The 24,410-nt window shown below is 41.3% G+C and overlaps 1 protein-coding gene across 2 annotated transcripts in view; it reads left to right on the top strand.

Moving 5' to 3' along the window:
• The window catches only part of axl (AXL receptor tyrosine kinase), a 58,803-nt gene extending 40,387 nt beyond the window's left edge, over window positions 1-18,416 (top strand). For both annotated transcript variants that reach the window (XM_079482156.1, XM_079482157.1), the window contains 8 exons: window positions 947-1,042; window positions 1,309-1,386; window positions 1,468-1,560; window positions 1,759-1,880; window positions 6,251-6,360; window positions 8,588-8,747; window positions 14,833-14,969; window positions 15,439-18,416. In XM_079482156.1, coding sequence (XP_079338282.1) covers window positions 947-1,042; window positions 1,309-1,386; window positions 1,468-1,560; window positions 1,759-1,880; window positions 6,251-6,360; window positions 8,588-8,747; window positions 14,833-14,969; window positions 15,439-15,892 — 1,250 coding nt within the window. In that variant the 3' untranslated portion in view covers window positions 15,893-18,416. The remainder of the gene's footprint in view (window positions 1-946; window positions 1,043-1,308; window positions 1,387-1,467; window positions 1,561-1,758; window positions 1,881-6,250; window positions 6,361-8,587; window positions 8,748-14,832; window positions 14,970-15,438) is intronic.
• The last annotated feature ends 5,994 nt before the right edge of the window (window positions 18,417-24,410 follow it).

The following is a 24,410-nucleotide window of genomic DNA, read 5'->3' as shown; positions in this document are numbered from 1 at the left end:
TTCCAGCTCTGAGTTGCTGCTTCTCCTCTTTGGTTCTTTCCACTCATTTTCTATATGGTTCATATGGAGCCGGTGTGGTCACCCATTGGAGAAGAAAAACAAGACCCGCAAATCCGAGGCCACAGTTTTGTCATTTGTTTCCTCAGTTAAAAAACATGTAGGCTACTCACAGTTTACAAAACCGTGCTCTTGGATTAAAAAAGTGTGCCCACGAGTTTCCAATATGTGCTCTCGGTTTTGTAAACCGTCCCCTGAGTTTTTTAAATCTGTGCCCACGCTTTCACAATCCGTTCGCAGTTAAAGGCGTTCAGGTCTGGAAAGTGGGATGGCAGAAGCTTAGTTTTTTTTCTCAGTGACCCATTTTCGTTTTGATTTAAACATTTGCGTTCAGGTCATTGTCAAAGAACAAATGAACCTTGCAGTCTACCAAGAGCAGTATAAAGGGTCTGAAACGTGTGACAGAGACCCCTAATAGACCCTTAGTGACAGACTATAATACAAAACCTACATCACAGTTTAAACCAACACATCATGAGCTCATCATGAAAGATAAAATAGTATTTGAAAGCTTTTAATCATAGTTTAGGTCATTTCTATGGATACTTTTGCCTGTGTTTACCAAATCCAGCAAACAGTCTTTTTATCACGCCAAAATGGGTGTTTGCACTGGCGCAAGGTGTTAATAAATCTGGCCCAAAATGTTTTTCAGTGGTAATTTATTAAGCCCTTCGCGACCTTCCATGGATCAGTCAAACATTAACAAAGTGTTGGAGTGTATTGTGACTGACTTGGACATGTTTTATTAAGATTGGCCTATCAAATCTATGTTATTGGAGAGGCAGAGACGCTTTTTAAAAGCAACTAATTTCTTCTCTCACAATTCTGTATTGAAAAGACTCTCATAAAGGTGATGAAAATGACTTTACATTTCTGATCTTTTTCTCAGTAAACTCTCTGGGGATCAGCGATGAACTTAAACAAAAGCTTCAGGACGTGATGGTGGACAGACATAAACTAATGCTGGGAAAAACCCTGGGAGAAGGTGAGCATTAGAAAACTGCTGTAGTCTGCTTCTGATTGTTAGTGTATTTACATTACATTATTCTACACAATATGAAGAACATCCTGAGAAATGTAACCTTGATACATTTGATATTGACTGAGTAATGCCATGTCAAAGATTGAAATCATAGTGAAATTAATGTGTGAAATTTGTTAAGCTCCACATCTTAAAATTAGATTTTCAGACTTTAGCCTGGTTTCCACAGACTAGGTCGCAGTTGGTTTTAAATGCGTGTTTGTGCACAGGTGAGTTTGGCTCTGTTATGGAGGGATTACTCACTCAGGAAGATTCAGTGCTGAAAGTGGCTGTGAAGACCATGAAAAGTAAGTCGGCGACATCACCACTGAAAATACATGCACTCATTCTCATCAGCGTGACCTCTTTTTCTCGCTGTGTTCGATCAGTTGCTATCTGTACTCGCACTGAAATGGAGGACTTTCTGAGAGAGGCAGCGTGCATGAAAGAATTTGACCATCAGAACGTCATGAGGCTTCTGGGTGAGAACCAAATCAATGCAATCAAATCTTTTCTGGTTACCAGTAATGGAAAATGAAGTATCAATAAGCTGGACATTAAGTCAACACTTCAGGTTTTTAATAATTATAGGATGTTGACATTTTTATTTGATGTTTGACATGCTCACATTTATTTCTGATCATTACTGGTGGGCAACATACTGTAACTGTGTGTGGTAGGTGTGTGTCTGCAGACAGTAGAGAGTGAAGGATACCCATCTCCTGTTGTAATACTTCCCTACATGAAGCATGGCGATCTGCACAGCTACCTGCTCTACTCTAGACTTGGCGACTCACCAGTGGTAAGTCCTTTAATGTCACCATAAAATTAACAGTTTTTCATTTTTATTTTATTGCAGTGTTAATTATTTACTGATCAAGGTGTAACTTTGACTTTGGTGGGGACAAACAGTCTTATCCATAAACTTTACCCTGGGGAAATACTAATTCTTCAAACCCTAAGCAGGGCTGTATGTTAATTCTTTGCACATAGAACCGGTTCTACAGCGGTTTAAAGTTTCGTAACACAGGCCAAACAGTTGTAGCACAAGTATACGTCTGTTTTCATCTTTAAAAAAAACCCAAGCGAAGGTCATCACATAAATAGACAGGTGACTGAGAACAGACATTAACCTAACCTAAAAAAATAAAAAAATAAGAAGGGAATGAAAAAGTGGTGCGCCATTAGTAAACCTCACACAAGAACAAGCACAACGACAAACGCACTTCTCACAAACAAGCGGCACTGTCTAATGCACCTGGCAAATTGTATCGCACGATTGCTACACTATTAAATTTATCCGTAGCACATACTTATTTTTTCGTAGCATGTGCCGCGTATATGCACTTTACAGCCCTGCTAGGTACATATGATCCAGGAAGCCTGTAAATACAAATCTGTATCATTATTCCTTTGGATCATTTCTCGAAAAATGTTACAAAAAATAAATATGTTTTTCTCTAATTCCCATTGCTCATAAATGTATCCAACCCCTTTAACAACCTCTTATTTTTGCCAAGATAACAGCTCAGAGTCTTCACCTATAATGCCTAATAGGCTTGGAGAGCACTATATAATAGTATGAATGGTACTCTACACTTCAGATTTCCAGCTCCATGTTGGTGCTTCTCCTCTTTAGTTTTCTCCAATCATTTTCTAAAGTCATCGTCATATTGAAAGATTTAACCCTGGCCCCTTTTGTGACTTCTGGCAGGGCCTTTCAGGTTTTGTTGTTGTTAAAACCTATATAAACAGTAACATGATTTGAATCACGATTTATAAACACTTAAACTAATAAAAGTATACAAAATAAGTAGCCTACAGACCAGTGGCGGCTGGCCTATAGAGGGCGATAGGGCGCAGCCCTCCCTGCACCACACACAGAATAACAATAAAATACGTCAGTAACACTTCAGTATTCTCAGACAATTTTTTCAGGCAATTCTCACTATTTACTAGTTGTCATTAGCATGCCTATTATTGGCATATTGGCTGTTTATTAGTACTTATAAAGCACATATATTGCATGTCCATACTCTACATCTTTAATCCTACCCAATACCTAAACCCAATATTTCACCATACCAACTATTAATGAGCAACAAATTAAAAGTTAATTGGGGAAAAGTCATAGTTTATGTTTGTTAATATCAAGCTAATTGCCCCCTACACTGAAGTGTGACCAATAAGTCATAACATTAGATATTTATATGATATAATATTATGTGAAATATAAGATTACCTACATACCACAGTATCCTGTCTGTTTTTATTCACGTTCCAAACTCAGCTCTGGGGCAATCGAGAAATTGCTCACTGGAGGCATAACTATGTTCCAATTTATACAATTACTGATTCAAGAATTGAACATATTTAAAGACATGAAATACAATTTTGTCAATTTACGTCTTCAAATCTAATCCATGATTGGCAAATCTTTCAACACGCTGCATGTGGCGCTTCTGTTACATAGTTTGTTTGAGATATTTAGGTAATGGATCAGAAAACTTGGTAATAATATAAACAATTGTGCATAACAAAGGATTATGCATGTCATTTAATGTGACATTTACCAGATTCTAGTATGACAATGGCTGTCTGGTCACAACTGTCCTTACTTCCATTTCATGGCGATTGTAATACACATGAGAAGAGATAGCATGGGTTCTTGAGAGAGCTGAAATAAGATGATATCCATGGAACACAAAGGGCAAAAACCTTACTTTTTGTATTTTATTCACTCAAACATGAAACTTTGAGTAGCCCACATTTGATATGGACTACTGTTATAGTGTCTTTATAATGTTTTTAATTGTATATGGAGCTTGAAAGCCACAGTCACAGTTTATTTTTTTTAAATGAAACATTTTTACCTTTTGTGTTCCAGTGTACAAAAAAATGTAACCCCAGTTCCCCATCTTGTTACGGACGTAAACAGTTATGTTCCGTTGCGAGGGAACTGCCGCTCCATTGCCATATTGACACTTTTGGGAATTGCCCACGCCGCCAGACTACTGTTTGTTTGTGCATTATAAAATCTCACAAATAAGTAGTGAGGAACAGCCTGCCACATCAAATATCTCATGAAGTGAATCATCTGAATCTAAGGCTGCCATACTTTGAGCTGAGTGCACCTTTATGGTTACCAGTAAAGGTCTGTGCGAAACCTCATAAGAATGCCAGATAGCCTTAACTCTTCACCTACATAGAGTCTGCTTGCTTGTCAGAAGGTCTTTTTTGGGCGAGCCAAAGCACACAAAGAACTGTTCAGACTTTCTCCACTGTGCAGTTTAATGTCATATGTATCTAGCGTTGGGAGTAACGCATTACAAAAGTAACGATATTACAGCATGTGTAGAGGAGAATGTGGGTAATGTTATACCCGTTACAATTTCAGTAACTCAGTGTAATTGGATTAGTTTTGGGTTGACAAAACCAAACCAACGTGATCAAGCTTTGTTGGTACCATGAAGCAGCTCATGGAGTTTCTTTGTCAACTCAAGCTTTGATCCTAAAGCTAAGATTAGTTTGCGCGCGCGTGCACATGAACGAGTGACGTCAGCATGGCAAAACCAATCGCATTATAAATGGATAAAGCGATTTCCACAATATGAACACAAAAATGAATTTCAGCCATGGAGTGATATGTTTCTGCTGTCTACGCAAGAGAGAAGTGTATCAGAAACACTGCTGATTGCATTAATGCGCAAGTTAAACGACTATACAGTACACACATTCACTGTAGTGCTGTAGGGCAAACAGGATCCGCGGGGTCCTCGGTGGAACTACAAGGGGTCCGTGTCCTTGCGGGCAACTTTTTTTATGTAAGGCATGGGGTACAGAAATATCACAACAAATGTTCATTGAAGCTCCCGCATATTGCAATTTTAACCTGCGTGCAAACATCCATTCAGGCAGCAGAAGCAGTTAACCTTACATCTGCTTCATCATTTCCCTTCCGAGTACACATGAGAGGAGCTGCGTGAAAAATAAAGTTAATTCTCATATATTTCTGAACTTCTGTACAAATTTGTTAAAGCTGTAAACGGCTAATTTGACAGGCAAATGACACCACGCCGCTTCTGCATTGTAAACTCTGACATCTTACGTGTTTAAAATCAATGAAACATTCACCGTGTACTGATGGTGCATGTCAAACAAGTTGCCCCAAAAATAACGCGGACTGGTTGCATGTTGGTCTCCTTTTAGTCTGATATGATGCTCTGCAGAAAAAAAAACTAGTTTATTTTTTTGCAGAAAGACAACGGAGCTCAGAATTATAAAATAGCGGTGTGTTCTGCACCACAGACAAGAATGTAAAAAATGCAATGCAAATACATGTGATACAATAAAAGTGGAAAATAAGTAAGTATATTGAATTTCATGTGAGTGTAAGGGAAAGCCAGCAAATCTGTAAAATCAGATTTTACCTATATAGTAACCAATATTTGATTTTATATTTGTAATATATATTTTTATATTAGTATTTTTATTTTATTAAACAGTATACAAAATAACTAGCCATTCTAACATGCACTGTGAGTCAGTTACGTCACCTATATGTTTCTTTGCTCACAGCTGATTGGTCAAACTTCAGTCTGAGATCTCAGTCTTGATTTTAGTGAATTGACTGCGAGTGAAACTAAATTAAACAGTAGGTCCAGATAGAGCCTAATGTAATTTGTGTATCAAAATACTGTATTTCACATTTCACAGTATTTAGTATTTTAATTTGAAACATAACTGAGGTATGTTGTAATTTTATTTTAAATACATTTTCAATCATGCCCATCTCTGCCCTAAACATAATTTATATTCTCTGGTAGGGTTAATGATTTCTTGTTGCTAACAGATCTTACTGACGAGCAGTTTTTAGATGCACATCCTCATCGTCACAGTGAAACTCCACAGTAATCATAAATTGAGTTCCTCCAAAAAGCACCTTGCCACGAGAACATGCTGTACTGCTTACATGTTGTCCCTGCTGCTCATCAATGTTTGTTAGTGTGGTTTGTCTATCGAAAGAGGAAAATGCGGGGGAAAGTCTTTCTCAGCACTGTCACAAGAGGAAAAGACAAAAACATTCATAGACAAATGTCACATTAGATTGCTTGGTATACTGTTATTTGCTACATTTTTCTAATATTTTCCATGTTTTTTGTCTTTATGTAGTTTCTGCCCTCTCAGATGCTGGTGAAGTTTATGACAGATATCGCCAGAGGTATGGAGTACCTAAGTGGCAAAAACTTCATTCATAGAGACCTGGCAGCTCGAAACTGCATGTGAGTTCACCTTTTCAAACATAATTCAAACACACATGGGGAATAAATAGAGTCAGCTAAACCATAGTTTATAATCCCTGATGATAACTACGGACATTTGTGTCAAATTATTAAAAAATTATACACTGATTTTTTTAAAGGGGTCAGATGACACTACTAAAACTTGTGCATGTTGGTATCTCCCCTTTGCCCCGCATATCTGAAACGTGCCGAATTTTTACAAAGCTGGGACGCTTCTTACCATAATTGGAACATCAGGTTCCAAAGCAATTGTACTGACAGCTACGTCCACCTTTGTACTCTGAGATACCTGAGATACTTCTTGTGGTCTCTGTGAATTGGGATATGGAAGTAGTCGCTTTAAGTGTCGATTTAATTTCTTGAGGTTCAGGATAGGCCGAGGACCCCCATCCTTCTTTGAAATGAGGAAGTAGGCTGAATAAAACCCCTGCCCTATCGCTGAGGGCAGGCGAGTTATTGCTCCCTCCCTTAAAAGAACTGAAACCTCTTCTTCCAGAGACGTTGCAGTTCTCTTCTCAACACAGTAGAATCAATCCCTTGAAATTGGGGTGGTTTCGATTTAAATTGGATTCTGTAACTGGACACCAAGGTACTGAGTACCCATAGACATCCAGTGGAAGAGATGTTGGCTGGAAAAAAGTGGAGTCAGAGGTTGATGACTGTCATGGACGGTTTCTTCTGCCACGTGTAGTGGAGAACTTTGCTTGTTGTCTCCTACGAAAGGACTGCCCGGATCCTTGGCTTGGTCCTTTGAGCAGCAGAGCGACTGTGACCTACAAAGGCACGGCTTGATGATCCCAGCCACTGATCCCGGCAAAAGTATGCGGATCACAAGTAGCTGGTGCCACTGATCGGGTTAGAAAACCACCCTCTGATTTATTACGTTGAGGGCCTCTATCAAACACTGAGGTTGATGTTGAGGCAGCAAGGGGAGGTAGCTTTGCCCTCACAGGTGCTCTGGCAATCACTGCTTAGTCTGAAGGGTCCAGAGTCATTGCGTCTGAGGTGGGATGCGTACTCACCCATGTTGAAGTCGGAGATGTTGTCCGTCTCCAAATGCTCAGGGCGTTCGTCCCTTCCAAACCTGCCAGACGCTACCACTGAAATTTCATCATAGTGGCGTCATAGCCATTTGGGTTTTGCCTTGAGGTTCTGCAGCCCCTTGCTGAGCCTCCACCAGCGATTTTAGGGTCTCCTGCATACCTCGCATTTGGATCTGCAGCTGGTCAAGGTCCCCTTTTATATGCTTACGTTTGTAAGGCTCTGATATTCTCACAACGTGCATGTTTACCAACAAAAACCGAGCACAATCTGAGTTGTTAAATCTCTCCAATACTTTGGCAATGTACCTCTTTTGATTTTGTATACAACTCTCATCCTTTCCTGTTGAAAGTCGATGTTTAGAAAATTGTCACGGGAATGTGAGGAGAAGAACCCAATTGCAGGCAGACGCGGGGATGAAGGGGTTAACAAAGGGATTTTAATAATATTAAACAGAAAACAAAAACCCACGAGGGGGTAAAACAAGACAGGAAAATAATGACAACTAGGACACAGATAAACTAGACTGGAAAAAATAAACACTAAGGACTAAACTAGACTGACTCACCAAACTACAAAGAACAAGAACAAGATACTGGGGAAAAACTAGACTCAGCAATCACGAATGAGGTACAAATACAGGGTACAGCAAACAATGAACGAGCACAGGACAATGAACACAAGGATGTTTTATAGGGGAAACAAACACAGGATAATTGACAAGGGTCAGGTGCGGGTAATGAAACACTCAGGGAAGGTTAACGAGGAAACGAGATGGCGGGAACAAAGACACGGACCAGAGAGAGAGCATAGAAAGCCGATAGCCAACATCTCTCTCTCACGTAAAACATAAGACTTTGTCATGAATCTGCCTCAAGACCAAGAATAGACATGACATGAAGGCAGATTCATGACAGAAAATGTTTTAGTTTTCCCAGATCCCTAACCTTTCAAAATCATTGCAATTAAGAATCCATCACTATGTGTTTTTCCAGCATTTCTCAGTGGTGTAATTGCGCTTTCTGCTGTAAGAAAGTATAGTATACCAGGGCTTTTGGACAGGAGATGAAAATGGAAGAAGAATAGAATGGAATGGAAGAGTTTTTCTAATGCTCCTTCCTGAACTGACACATTGCTTGACTTCTGATATTTCATCCCTAATTAGGTTGAATGAGAACATGAACGTCTGTGTAGCTGACTTTGGCCTGTCTAAGAAGATCTACAATGGAGATTACTACAGGCAGGGACGAATCTCTAAGATGCCAGTCAAGTGGATTGCCATTGAGAGCCTGGCAGATAGAGTGTACACCACCAAGAGTGACGTGGTAAGACATATTTCTATACATGCTTCTTTGACCAAATCGTTTAGAATGACAATACAGTTTGTGCTTCAAACCAAAGTATAAAAAACACAGGATTCACTGGGATGCAACAGCTTGTGATTCTAAACACAGAAATGCATGATCAACTGACAATAGCAGTACTACAGTAAGCAGCGCCAAAATAACATGTTGAAAACGTATTTTCCTTTCAGTGCCACAATTTTCCATAATTTTCTGTAATGCACGTTGTTGAGAACTTTTGCATAGGTCATCTTTCTTAAAGCGGACATAACCCACACAGTTTCTGCCAACCTCATGTAAAAGTTGACTCTTCATATCTCTGAAGAGTTTTTAGTTCTATCACATTTATAAAAGACAGATACAGCTGTACGATTCTTACCAAAAACAGTTGAGCTCCTTGAGGCGTACAATGGGCGGAGCTAAAGCACACAGTATTTATCCTGTTGATTATTGCAGGGGGCATTTTATAAGTGGGGCGATAGCTGTAAGGTGAAATGACCCTCAAAGTCCAAACAAATACACATAATGTACAAAGTTCATGTTCATATAATCAATTATAGAATATCGAATGGCATTTCAGAGCATCCTAGTGGCTATCCATAGTAAACACTACTGGGACACACTGCCTTTACCATATAACAAATTGTATTTGATATTTTTAACAAAAAAATATTTATATATTTATGTTTAATTCCTTAAAACATTGACTATTTTCAATTGTAACTACTTTTCCAATTAACTTTTTTCTAAGACAAATTTCACCTCTCTCTCTCGGTGTCGTATCATGTGAAAAAAACTAATAAAAAAATTACTTTTGATCCCATTGATTTATAGAAATTCTATGCAGCACATGGCATCCACTCCTCATGTGTTAGTGCAGGGACGTGCACAGGGGGGTTGCTCAGGTTACCCGGGCAACTGCCCATATGCCCTTCTCGACTCACGTTGCCCTCCCGAGGTGGAAAATAAATAAATAAATCATGTACAATGAATGCAGAATTTCACATAAGTCTAGATAAAAAAACGCGAAAAGCCTCATTCACCTCCCTATTCGGGCAACGAAAGTGAAAGTCAGAAGAGGAATTGCGAACTCTGTTTACATGGGTTCAGCACTGCACGTGACCGGCACCTGATCTGAGCCTGCATGAGCAGCCCTAGAAGGAGATTGTCGCGGTTATCGGGTGATACGACTCAACGCCATACGTCTGGATTTTTTAAGCCCCCGCGTCCGTGGCAGCCTCAAACCGGACACTCATTTGTCCTTCTTTTGTGCTGAATCGGCCTAAACAAAACCCGCTTTAGAACATTTATTGGGACGCAGCAGCATTGCGTCTGACGCCGTAAGATCTAGATTCAAACAAATGATTGGCTGAAAGAGGTGTCAAATAAATATCTGATATATCATTGGTTAAAAACGTAAACAAACTTTATATAATATAAAAGGCTGTAGAGACACTTTTCATGGATGTTGCTGTGACATGGACGTTTGTAGTCAAGGGACATGCGACATGCCAGCACAGAAAAACAAAAGTAACCGACGAGCTGCAGGTACATCTTCCCTTAAGCTTAGGTCAAATATTCATTGGCCGACAATTTTTGAAAAAACAGAGTAGGCGATATGATGCACAAAATTGTATTGTAGTTGCGAGTACACCAGAGTCCTATGCAGTTATTCTCGCCTCACTTAATGCTGCAAAGTGTCCTCCTTTTTGGTGTAATTGAAATGGCCACTATTACGTTGTCAGAAAAGGTGAGTTTGTGATGTATAACAAACGAACGATTCATCATCATCAAGTTTTGTGAAATGAATTAAAATCTTCATAAATCCAGGCTGAGTTTGCCACGTTTAGCCTAAATAATAAGACAGCTAAGCCTGCTACTATTGTTTTGGTAGGTAGGCATTAGGTAAAACTAAGCTACATGTCTGCTGATAGTTAGGTTGTCACATTTCGTTTTAGCAAGAATGAATGAATGATGGAAGCAATGCATCACATTAATTATTTTATTCTAAATGGTTAAATGCCTAAATCCTTTCACTATTTTGGATAATGTTTGAAGCCAAGATGCCCACTGAAGAGAGGCGGATTCAGGAGAGATATTTCAGGGAGTTATGTTTTTCTGTGTTATTATTAGTACTAGTTAAGGTGATTGAGTGCTGTATTTCAGTGTTTTACTTCTTTATATATTTTTTTTTAATAAAGACCCTGTTATTCTCAGTCCTTCATATAGCCTGTGAGGTTTTTTTTGGGGGTGGGGGTTGCCCTTTTTTCAGGTCAGAGCAACTGCCCCTCAAAATTCCTGTGCACGTCCCTGTGTTAGTGGACATCTTGAATAGTACAGTATTGCGGGTTTTTTTTTCCGTTTCCAATCCTAGGAATTGTGATCGGTTGTTATGAAAATTGGTTCAGATGATCTTTGGGCTGAGCTGCACAGACGTGACCCAATAGACAGGGGATTTTCGCCGCTGTTCAAAAGTTACGACATTGCAAACTATTCAAGTCACCCTATAATGGATCAGAGACCGTAACTCGGCCATTCTTTGATCTACCGGTACAAAACTTTGAATGCTTCTTCTACACCTGGGACTGAGGGTCCTTGCCAAAATGGGGAACCACCTATGGGTCGTGAGTTCGGAAAACCGTAACTTTGGATCTGTTTGTCAGAAAATCGTGATATTGGTTCCTTGCCGTATCGTATGATTTCAATTATTTCCCGATTGGATGATAGGCCTGTCCGCCATTTTGAAATTTGTCATAAATCTTAATATCTTTTGAACTGTATTATATAATCAGCACCAAATTTTACCATTTGACCATTGAGTTACAGTCCAAGACGTACGCTTAAAGTTTCAAGATAGCGACACCCAGCGTTCATGAGCTATGATGCTTTTAATGCACTTTTAGTGCACTATTCTGACTGGATGTAACGTTTTGTGCATTACTATGCAATATTATCTTCTTGAGTTCATTCCCACTTATGCTATCCTATCTCAAATAAATCATATTTCTGTTATTTCTGCTCTACGCTCTCATGTCAGCCCTTTCAGGGCTTTTCAACTCCTTGGGATCCTGTGTCAAACACGTCAACTGAGTGTCACATCTAATAACTAAAGCATTTCTGTACATTTCAATATAAATTGTCATGCAAATATATGTCTTGGTCATCCGGCTTGACCAAATGTCTATTGTTGAAAAGAAATTAATCATAGACATTTCAAGTTGAACCTCGGTATGGCACTTATTGTAAAACTCGGGTATTGCAACTTGAGAGAAATCGTTGTGCGAGGGCAGCTGGTATCTCTTGTCCAATGTGTGAATCATTTTCTGAAATTCCTCTTTCCTAACGGTTTATGTGGGCATCATGTCTTTTGCCAAGCAGTGCGTGATGGAGTCAGTAAATTCTTTATATCTTTGCAACGTCTTGTCATATGGCGTGACACCCCCTTACACATCAGTAATGATGTTTTTTTTCTGCTCACAGGTTGTGCTTTGTTTTGTTCGGTGTCTTTACTACTCTTGCCTTTTACCGTCATGCATTCATCATACTTTTCTCTGAAATCTGAGAGCTGTGCAAGGGTGATCGTCAAAACTGATAACACACCAATCAGAATCTCAGGATAATATCAATAGGAGAACAGGTGATAGTGCTTTAGAAATAGCATCCTAGAACTATTTACAGGGCTTTATATGTCTTACTGTAAACATACAGTATAATAACAGCACAGACTAACAGAACTTTCTTTAATTTTAAAAGCAACTGCTTTTTTAACCCATTAATGCATTCAATCACACCGGTTTTATCATTCTAGGGCTGATCCCTGGAGCGTACGATCACGATACGCTTAACATATCACTTGATCAACTGCTAAATTCAAATATGCTAAAAAAACTGCTTTCGTGCTTTATTTTTCAGACATTTACATTCACAAAAGTTCTAGCAAAACAATACATTTATAGTTCATAAAATACACATGATGTTTATAAATGCGGCAATAAGCATCATTTCAAATGTTATTTGACAGGGTGTTTTATTCATGTCAGAAACACATTATGAGTAACATTATGGGTAACTATAAAGTTCACTCTATTCATGTTCTTGCCAAACTACTTTCATGTCATGTCTGTGACGTCAGTGATGCATTTAACATGTTGTAAGATCTGACAGCTCAGATTACGTGAAATGCAGTGCAATCAATGTGTTGTCAAAGATAATTGTAAAAGGTGTTTAGAAGACCAAATAAATTTACTAATATATAATTGAGACTTGGAATATCATATCTCATACAGTTTACAAGTGAATATTTTGAATAAATAAGAATAAGCAACACATCAATCATACTGTACAGAGCTGTTGTTGCGGTGTGTCACGTGACAAGCATGATGCGTCCCCATGGAAATACGACCTCTTTAAAGCAATAGTTGACCCAAAATTCTGTCATCATTTTCTTACACTCAAGTTGCTCTAAAACTGTATAAAATGATTTGCTTTGTTGAAAACAAAGAAAGATATAAGGAGAATGTAGGAAACTAAACAGTTCTGAGGCACCAATAGGTACCAATAGTTTCAATAGTCAATAGTTTCCCAGAACTGTTTGGTTCTTTGTGTTTCACATAACAACGAAATTACAAAAAATGAAGACAACTTGAGGGTGAGTAAATAATGACAGAATTTTTGGGTGAACTAAAAAACTCAAGCTGGAGGCTCATCTGCAGTATTTTAAAATGTGCATGTGAAACTTACTGTACATCCATGCATGTGACGTGACAGTGTGACAGTCCATACAGTTATCTGTAAAAATATAGGGCCCTATCGCACACCCGGCGCAATGCAGCGCAAGTGTTTTTCCTCACTAAGTTCTAATTTTCCCGTCCTGTGCCACGTTGTTTAAATAGCAAATGCATTTGCGCTGTTTGCAACCGTTTCCCCGTTGCTTAACTAGCTTTTGCTATGATTCAGACACCCCCTGAGTACACCTCCGCTGTGCACTTTAGACCATGTGTTTAGATAGTTAAAATAGGGCCCATAATGTGTAATAATGGGCAGAACTGAGTTAAGTGTAGTCTTCCAGCCCTCTACAACCGTGCCAGTTTCTCATGTGGCCCCTTGGGAAAATGAATTGCCCACCCCTGTGCTATAGTATACTTATACGAAAATTGGTCCAAAGGTGCGGGAGGATGCCACATTTATTTATTTATGCAGTTATATACTATAATTGTAATGAAGCACCAGCATGCTGAGGATCCATTTGCACACTATTATACACAATCGTGGTCGTACAGGCGGGGTCAAAATACAGGCAGATAATCAGGGCAGGCAGAAAACAATCAAAAGGTAATTAAACTCTCAAAGATAGACACGGGATAAACAGACAGAAATAACGCTCAGTAATGATGCCAGGGCAAAACAAGACTTCGCAATGAATGAGAGGTTTAAATAGGCAGTCCAATGGGGTTCAGCTGCAAGTGCAATCAGTGTGGGTTTATGGGAAATGGAGTCCGGATAAATGTTAATACTCGGGAGATGGCTCTCTCAGGTGGCGTTCGAGGAGCGAAGCAGGAGAATAAATAATACTGTATTGTTTTACACATCCAGTTCGTATTGTTTTTTGAACTATTCTTGTCTTGTAAAATCATCTACTTTCATCTAAGATTACTTTACAGTAGTGTAATGAAAATATTTTTCCGAAAGCAAATTTTAGCATTTTAATCTAACGGCTCTCTTTTAGGTTGTGTATTGTAATAGACACTGAGTTGTCAAATTACTCTGTTACTAAAACCTCTTATTGCAATTCAAGAATAGTGTTTTGAATTGATCTCACCAGTGTCTCTAAGACTATGTTATAGTGTTAGTGTTTCTGAGGGCTTGTGTGTCATGTTTGGTGGAAAAGATTGCTTTTTCAGCAAGTCTGAAAGGTTTTGAGAAGAAAGCATCATTTTGACCCGAAAATAAGATGTTAAGGGAATTGGGTGAGAAGTTATGGATCTGTGTAAAACACTCATAGGCATGCATTACTGAAACAATATTCTGTAAATTGCCTTGTTAATGTTCTCTTGCTTGTGTCTTGCAGTGGTCGTTTGGAGTGACAATGTGGGAGATAGCCACTCGCGGTCAGACGCCGTATCCGGGAGTGGAAAATAGTGAAATCTATGATTATCTGAGGCAGGGCAACCGACTCAAACAACCTCCAGACTGTCTAGACAGCATGTAAGTACAAAACAGTGTCGGAAACTGTCTTTTTTACCCATGGTTAAGGAGCAATGTTTTGCATTTGGTTGAAATTGTACTTCTTCCGAAATGAGCGACATCTATCATTAATTGATGCAGCTCAACATTTTGGAGCTCGAGTTTTAGGAGCCCCACAATGCACACAATAGAGTCATAAATGAGCCATTATATCGTCCTGTTGATTTTAGTGCAAATCGGTTGCAGCATAATATCATGCTTAAAATAAACATGTTATACTTGCATGTAGTGCTAGAATAAATCTGTAAAAACTGGAGAGAGAATTATACGTGCAAACCCTTGGTATTAAAATCTATTTCATTTGGAGCGATGGTTCCAAAATTATTTGCAGAAACACATGTGATCCCATTGTATTTGTAGTAAAACAAAGGATAATAACAGTTTTTAAAGTTATCGGTCACAAGCTAATGTTTTTCTTTGTGCTTAACAGCTATTCCCTCATGTTCTCTTGCTGGTTACTAAGCCCGAAGGACAGGCCGCGCTTTGAGATCTTGCACTGTGAGCTCGAAAAGGTCCTGGAAGATCTGCCAAGCCAAGACCCAGATGAGATACTCTACGTCAACATGGAGGAGTCCTCTGGAGACCTGGGAGCAGTGGGGGGGCGTGACCCCCTGACGGGGGTCCCATGTGTGCTGGGGGCCCTAAAGGGTTCAGGTTCAGTGGCCACTGTCGAAGTGCACCAACCTAATCGATATGTGATCTGCCCTCAACATGAAAACCAGCGTCTGCTTAACGCAGACTCAATGGAGAGTCTAAACCTGATGGCTTCCACCCCCACTCCAGCACTCCAGCCCTCTTCTTGTTCCACTCCAGTGCTGCCCTCTGAAAATCAGTTTCAAGAGGAGAGAGACAGCCCAACGGTCAAAAAAGTGCCATGGCAGTGACGGCACTACAGTGGCTAAAACAGGCATACTGTGTCCTTGGTAATAAACATTCCAAACACTCGAGACATTTAGTGCTAAACCAATAGTTAGCCCAAAAATGTTATTCCCATTTTATGTACTGTTATTTTGTTCTGTGGAACATGTACAAAAAAACATTTTTGAGAAATGTTCAGGTAGGGTTCACACAGCTTTTTTCTATTTTAGAACAAACCTTATATAGCTTATATATATATATATATATATTAGACAGAAATAACATTTTGGGTGAATTATTTCCCCTAGTGTTTTTTCCTCTTATGTTTTTGAGATAATGAGGTGTCTTTGGACCAAGATAAAAGTTTTATATCATGTGACGTAACCAGGCATGATGTGACTGGTTTCCATAAAAGAAATTTATTTGCCCATTCATATTGAGAACAAATTTGATTGCATTGTGTTTCATCTGGGGGATGTAAAAAGACCATAATAGCTTAAATGCTTAAGGGTAGTTACTTTTTATTTAGGCCACTCACCTAGCCATGGCATAGTTGTGGATCAGAAACACAGAAGTACACCCTAGCAACTTCATCGAAACAGCTGCGTAAATGCAAATGTAACTACAGCTTTTCCTGCCACATTTGGAACAAAAGAGTTAGAACAAAAAAGCACATGTGATTCATGCTAATTTGAGTTTAGTATATTGCATCACACCTGGATAGATTATTAGATACCTATTCTATTCCAGAAAATCTAAAATCAGGACAGTTGTATAAAGCTCAATTTCATCTTATTTAAGAGAAAGCTGCTGATTTTGATCGCGCAGTATATCTATTGTGAACACTGAACTCAGGAGATTATTTCATTTATGTTGACCAATGAAAGATGGTCAGTAAGCAAACTGGCTGTACACTGCCAATTTATAGAATGGGACGGGGGCTGGTCGAAGATGAACATGTATGCATTATTGTAAGTGCATTCCCTGGGGAGATTTTGTCTCTTTCTGTTTAAGAGTATGCCTCCCTCTGACCCAGCATATTCTCCCAAAGAAACGTTAATGGAGGAAGGCAGTTACAGTATTTTCAACAGCTGCCAAACAAATTTAACCAGATGCTCTGTGATTAAATCGTATAAGTTGTGTTTGTTGAGTTGTCGATTTACAGACACATTCAAGCTGACCTGCAGATCTATAAAAACAGTTTTGTAACTCTGGCTTTCTGAATCAACAGGGTTGATACATGTGTGAGTTTTTTTACACTGATTTGAGACCAATTTTGTGGTTATTTTTGGATAAAAAGGTTTCATGAAGTTACTTTTTTAGCTGACTTCGAAGAGTAGAAAAGGGCAGCAGAATAGATTATACCACAAATATAGTACACAAGGCCTTTGTTTCTCAGAGGCCCTGCCCCAGACTCAAGCACAGTATTATATATTTGTTCTTGTTGTTGTTTTTTTGCATTTGTTTCTTGCATTTTTGTAAATTTGATATTTTGCACTAATCATGTTTTGTATGTGTACGTGTGTGTTTTATTATACATTTGCTTAATATGGCATTACATTTGTAAAAGGGTTATTGGAAACATTACTCAAGCAATATAATATTTTATAATGTTAACATTTTGATCCATCAAATCACTCTTCAAAAATAATATTTCTTTATGTAAACAATGGACGAAACCAATAAATGAATGGTACTGTATGTAAGTATGGCTGAATGTGGTAGAAATAATTTTGACTTGGGAAGATTAAATAAGGCAGTGGTTCTCAAACTTTTTCGTTGTAAAGCCACGTTTGTGTAGGGTGCATCGCTTGGGCCCTCCCCAATAAAGACTTGTAATCTAATCTTAAATAGAATTGAATTAAATTAAAAACATATTCGATTAAAAAATGGTCAAACATAAATTGTTTTGGTTTGTATAACTGCACAAACTTTATGATACATTTTTATATTTCATAAAATGCCACAAAAACTGTGGCCCCCCTGGATCCATCTAGTGGCCCCCTGTTTGAGAACCACTGGACTAAGGTACTGTTCAGTATTAGTTTGGTAAGACTTTGAAGACTTTAAAATAATGATACTATTAATGTGCGCCAGTAACGTTAAACATAATGCTGTCTGCAATCCTTCAGAGAACATGAAGGAATGAAGTCCAAAAGTAACTCAACCAATGTTGTGTCATTCAACTTGTATGTATATTTTGCACGCTCACAATTTCCAATCACTAGTCTTTTCAGTGTAAACTGGTGCAGGTCTTTGATATGGATTTGAAGGCCTTTTGTGTAAACCTCAGACACAATTTCTGCATTGCACAATGTTCTGAAATCTCAGCTGCATTTTTCTGTCTCAAAAGGTATAAAAATACGAAAATGCTTTTATTAACATATAAATGCTCATTTATAGACACAAGCACACTTTAAGGGGCCTTCAAAGCCAGTATATTGACTTATAATGGTGCACACGTTTAGCTTTAGTCGTATATGTCTAATTTTTCCGATATGTCACTACTGTGATTTTGATATACTTTTTGTATTAAATAAAATCTTCATGTACAAATATTGTGTGTATTATTTAGGATTGCACCACAATTGACTAATAAATAAAAAAATTAATCCAGTCAATTACATTTTCATATTTGGCAGATGCTTTTATCCAAAGTACAGTTCATTCAAGGTACTTACATTGCATTATCCTATACATTTATACATAGGTATCTGCAATCCCCTGGGATCCAACCCACAATTTTGCGTTGTTAACACAATGCTCTTACCACTGAGCTACAGGAAAGCTGTAAAAGCTTGTGTTGGTCTGGCGGATGCCGGAACCCTGAGCCCTACAACTGGCCCGCAAAGTCGCAAGAGGGTTCCACCGGCTCTCTGACTTTAGAAAGGAAACATTATTTTCATGAACCAATCACTGTCGGGAGGGCAGAGCCACCAATCAACGGGGAAGAGCCAACTCGCATTGACTGCGGGACACAAAGTGAGAGAGAGAAAGAAAAAAACACACAGTAAAAACACAGTATCGTAAGGAATGTTCTATTTCATTTCAGTCAACACGCCACAGTATGGGTCAGCCTTAGCTAAGGATGAGCTGTCAGGAGATGGTATATAAAATTAGCCACGCCCCGCTTGTATCCCGGCTATAAATATGGGCGTGAACCACCACTCATTCTCTTTTTTGCCTCCTAGCAATTGATGCTAGCTGTTCACGGTAAGATTCTTTGGTATTTCACAGTAATATCTTTGATTATAAAGATCAAAACGAGCGCATTTGTGCTCGTTTCTTTGTTGGTAAACATACAAGTTGTGAATATTATCGGAGCCTCTTCACCCACGTGGAGAGATGCTACCGCTAGTCTTGTGTGTTTACGTTTGGTTAAATTACAATTTACCTTGATTTTAACCCCCAGAAAGGAGCCTCTTCTCCCGTTAGGGAGAATGCTACCGCAAGTCTTAAGTGTTCATGTTTGGTTAAACTACAAGTTGTGTTTGCACAGTCACTTGATCATAACCCCAGAATGGAGCCTCTTCTCCCGTGAGGGAGAATGTTACCGCTAGTTGTTGGGTGCTTATGTTTGGTTGAAATACAAGTTGTGTTTTCACAGTCACTTCATTATAACTGCCAGACAGGAGCCTCTTCTCCCGTGAGGGAGAATGCTACCGCTAGTCGTTGTGTGCTTATGTTTGGTTAAATTTCAAGTTGTGTTTTCACAGTCACTTGACTATAACCACCAGAAAAGAGCCTTCCGTGAGGGTGAAAGCTACAGCTATTTCAGCCACAGAGGCCTCTTTGTTTATGAAAACAAAAGCCTTCTTCCGGATTCGACTTTCATTGTAAGCATGCAAGAGGTGCAGTCGGAGTTAACCCCTGAAATGCCTGCAGGCACACAGCCACTCCTGTCGGGACAGGATCCTCAGGAAAGCTTACAAGAGAAAGCATATAAACCTTGACCAACTGCAGATGCAAATGCAGGGTATGCAGGAGACCCTAAAATCCCTGGTGGAGGCTCAGCAAGGGGCTGCGGAACCTCAAGACTTGGTGCTGCCAAAACCAAAATGGCCGTGCCGCCACCCCGATGAAGTATCAGTGGTAGCATCTGGCAGGTTTGGAAGAGACGAACGCCCTGAGTATTCTGAGACGGACGACATCTCTGACTCCGACATGGGTGAGTATACTTCCCAGGCCTCAGATGCAATGGCTCTGGACCCTTCAGACAGAGCAGTGATTGCCAGAGCAGCGGTGCGTGCAAAGCTGCCTCCCCTGGCTGCCACAACTTCAACCTCAGTGTTTGATAGAGGTCCTCAGCGCAATAAATCAGAAGGGTTGCCAATCCTGCCTGATTTTATAGCGGAGTTGCAGTCTTCCTGGAAGGCCCCTAGTTCCACGGCGCTTCCTAGAACACAGCTGGGAAACCTGGAAGGAGCAGCAACCCAGGGGCTGACTACAGCTCCTCAGATCGGACCAACATTTGCTATGTTGACCGGGGCAGTGGCTAGGACTGGAAGGGACCCTACACACCCTCACAAGCAGGGTAGGATGGTTGACGGTCAGCTGCGAAAAGCCTATCAGGCCTCTGCCTTATCAGCTCGACTAGCATGCACAAACTCTCTACTCTTGGTGTACTTGGAGAGTCTGTTGCAGGATTCGTTCTCCTCCTCAACAGAGGAGGAAAATATCCCAGAATCCCTACGAGTAGTTGATATGCTACTCCGAGGAACAAGGGCGCATGCCCAAGCCCTGGGGCAATCCATGGCCAATATTGTCCAAGCACGTCGTCAGACATGGCTTTCTCAGGCTAATCTGTTTGCATGGCAGTCATTGCAGCCCCACTGGTGCCTGGAGAGGTCTTTGGTCCCCCGGCCGAAGCTGCCTTGGAACAGTCTCGCAGAACGAGAGAACTAACCCGATCAGTGGTTAGAGCACCAGCTACTCGGGGTCCGCATACCTTTACCGGGAGCAGTGGCTGGGATCGAACAAAATCATCAAGCCGTGCCTTGGTAAGTCACAGTCGTTCTGCTACTCAAAGGGCGCCCACAGGACCAACCCAAGGATTTGGGCAGTCCTTTCGTAGGAGACAACAAACAAAGTTCTCCACTACACGTGGTGGAAGGAACCGTCCATGACAGTCATCAACCTCTGACTCCACAGTTCTCCAGCCAACAGCTCTCCCACTGGCGCCAATGCACTCGATGTCCATGGGTACTCAGTACCTTGGAGTCCGGTTACAGAATCCAATTCAAAGCAAAACCACCCCAATTTCAAGGGATTGTTCCGACTGTGTTGAGAGGAGAACTGAAACGCAGGTCTCTGGAAGAAGAGGTTTCAGTTCTTTTAAGGAAGGGAGCAATAACACGCCTGCCCTCAGAGATAGGGCAGGGGTTTTATTCAACCTACTTCCTCATTTCAAAGAAGGATGGGGGTCTTCGGCCCATCCTGAACCTCAAGAAGTTCAATCATTACTTAAAACGGCTGAGTTTCCATATGCTTCGACTTTCAACCCTTTTGGCATTCATCAGAGAAGGGGACTGGTTCACAACAATAGATCTCCAGGATGCCTACTTTCACATCCCAATTCACAGAGATCACAGGAAGTATCTCAGGTTTCACTTTCAGGAGAACTCTTACGAGTACAACGTTCTCCCCTTCGGTCTGTCATTGGCCCCCCGCACCTTCACCAAGTGTATGGGTGCGGCGCTCACTCCACTCCGTCGCCAAGGTCTCCGCATTGCCAATTACCTGGACGATTGGATAATCTGTTCCCCTACAGAGATACAGGCCCGAACCGACACAAGTGTAGTCTTGGCCCACTTACAGAAATTGGGGCTGACTCTGAACACCAAGAAGAGTTGTCTCACTCCCAGAAGAATTGTGACATTCCTGGGCTTGAGTTTGAATTCAACGGTGATGAGAGCATCGCTGACTCTACAGAGACAGTCAGTGCTGAAGGACAGCCTGTCCAAGTTCATCAGAACAAGGCAAGTTATGGTGAAGACGGGTCGGAGACTGCTTGGCCTAATGGCAGCAGCCAGTCAGGTGGTGCCGTTGGGATTGCTACATATGCGCCCATTACAACAATGGTTCGCAAGATACAGAGTGAGTCCATACGAGAATGGATGGCGACTGATTCCCATAGACTTGGATTGTCTTCCAGCGGTAAAATGGTGGCTCCTGACTCCAGGCCTGATGGAAGGAGTCAAGTTGGGCCCGTTATGTTCAAGGGAGACCATAACGACAGATGCTTCACAAACAGGCTGGGGTGCCATCTGGCGAGGCAATCCAGTACGAGGGGAATGGGATGCCTCATGGGTAGGAGTACACATCAACCTCTTGGAGTTGGAAGCTGTATTTCGAGCTTTGATTCACTTTCTGCCTCAGTTTCTGGTAAGACAAGTTCTTGTCCGTTCAGACAACACAACGGTTGTGTCATACATAAACCACCAGGGTGGGGTACGTTCAATGCCCCTACACAGGAAGGCCCGGGATCTCCTGTTGTGGGCACATGCTCGAGGTGTGTCCCTAAGAGCTGTCCATTTGCCAGGAGAGGACAATATAGCAGCCGACCTCTTGTCGAGGGGGGGTCCCAAGCCAGGAGAATGGCGACTCCACACCAAGGTGATAGAGGGCATCTGGCGTCGTTTCGGGAAGGCCAAAGTAGACCTTTTCGCCACACGGGAAAACACACACTGTCTCCTGTGGTATTCGATGAGGGGCCTCAGGGGGCCCTTAGGGGTGGACGCTCTTGCGAACGATTGGCCCCCAGTGCTCCTGTATGCCTTTCCTCCTTTTCCACTACTGCCTGCAGTCTTGGCCAAGGTGAGAGCTTTGAAGGCCAGACTCCTACTGGTGGCACCGGATTGGCCTCAACAGCCATGGATGGCCGAATTGATCGCATTGTTGATGGGGCCACCTTGGGGTCTCCCGGTCACAAACGATATGCTGTCCCAGGCCCAGGGTCAGATTCTCCACCCGACTCCGGGGAAGTTCAAGTTACATGTCTGGCCACTGGACTGGAGTCAGCCAGGATTCTAGGAACAGCAGTTCTGGCCACATTGCAGGCGGCAAAAGCCCCATCCACAAGGCGGCTTTATGCATCTAGATGGAAGCGGTTTTCTACATGGTGTCACTCAGTAGAGATAGACCCATGTTCATGTGGAGTGGATTCCATCCTCTCATTTCTCCAGGTCGTACTCGAGACGGGAGTGACGGAATCAACCTTGAGAGGCTATGTAGCAGCTATATCTGACCGTCATGAGGGCTATGAAGGTTGCACTGTGGGGTCCCAACCTCTTCTCAGACGTTATCTCAAAGGGGCTCGAAGACTTTGCCCATCTCGAGCTCGACTAATTCCCTCATGGGATCTGGGTGTTGTCTTGAAAGCTCTGGCAGAACCTCCTTTTGAACCTCTACATGAGCTAGGGATGGAATTTCTGACATTGAAGACGGCATTTCTCTTGTCTATCTCTTCAGTCAAGAGGGTGAGTGAAATTCATGCCTTCTCTGTGCAGCCAGCATGTTTGAGATTGGGAGAAGAAGGCTCATCTATGTCGCTTCTTCAAAACCCCTCATTTCTGCCGAAAGTTCTGCCCCGTTCTTTTGTTTCCAGGCCCTTGGTGCTGGAACCATTCCATCCACCTCCTCACGCTTCGGATGAATCGGCCAGACTCCATCTTATCTGTCCTGTCAGGGCACTGAGAAGGTACATTTCTTGCACGCAACAGATCAGGCATACCGATCAACTTTTTGTGTGTTATGGAAACTTGGTACAAGGCCAGGCAGTGTCCAAGCAGAGGCTGTCGAAATGGATTGTCAGGCTGATCGAGCTCGCCTATCGCAGTGCTGGGATGCCTCCCCCTCAGGGAGTAGTAGCCCACTCTACAAGGGGAGTGGCTGCCTCCTGGGCATTGTTTAGTGGGGCTCCTTTGGAGGATGTGTGCGCAGCAGCAGGATGGTCATCATCGCTGACTTTTGCTAAGTTTTATCGTCTGGATGTGGCTACAACGGTCTCATCATCTGTCCTTCAGACTGCAGTACTGCCTGACCAGACTTGTCGAAGTGATGCCCAGGTGCAGAACACCCTCTGATTTCACTGTGTATGTGTAATGTTGTCAAGATGCTTGACTGCCCTTTGACTTAACTGTGTATGGGTAAATATTGTCGAGGTGCTAACGGCCCTCTGGTTACCTGTGTACACAGCAAAGGAAACTAATAAATGTTCTTTTCAGCATTAAAAGGTTTCCTTAAGTTTATTGCCCCGCTTGGGTTGGTTCTCCCCTCCTGACCTTATCTGGTATACATGACCCATACTGTGGCGTGTTGACTGAAATGAAATAGAACGATGGGTTACTTAAGGTAACCTAGTTCTATGAATAAGGTCAACACGCCACACGGCGTGGTCACTCGGGGAGTGCCTTTTCGCTACTCGGCAAAAGAGAATGAGTGGTGGTTCACGCCCATATTTATAGCCGGGATACAAGCGGGGCGTGGCTAATTTTATATACCATCTCCTGACAGCTCATCCTTAGCTAAGGCTGACCCATACTG

The sequence above is a fragment of the Barbatula barbatula genome (genome assembly GCF_947034865.1).
Source record: "Barbatula barbatula genome assembly, chromosome: 19".
In the NCBI taxonomy this organism is placed as follows: domain Eukaryota; kingdom Metazoa; phylum Chordata; class Actinopteri; order Cypriniformes; family Nemacheilidae; genus Barbatula; species Barbatula barbatula.
This window is presented reverse-complemented; position numbering and strand designations above follow the sequence as displayed.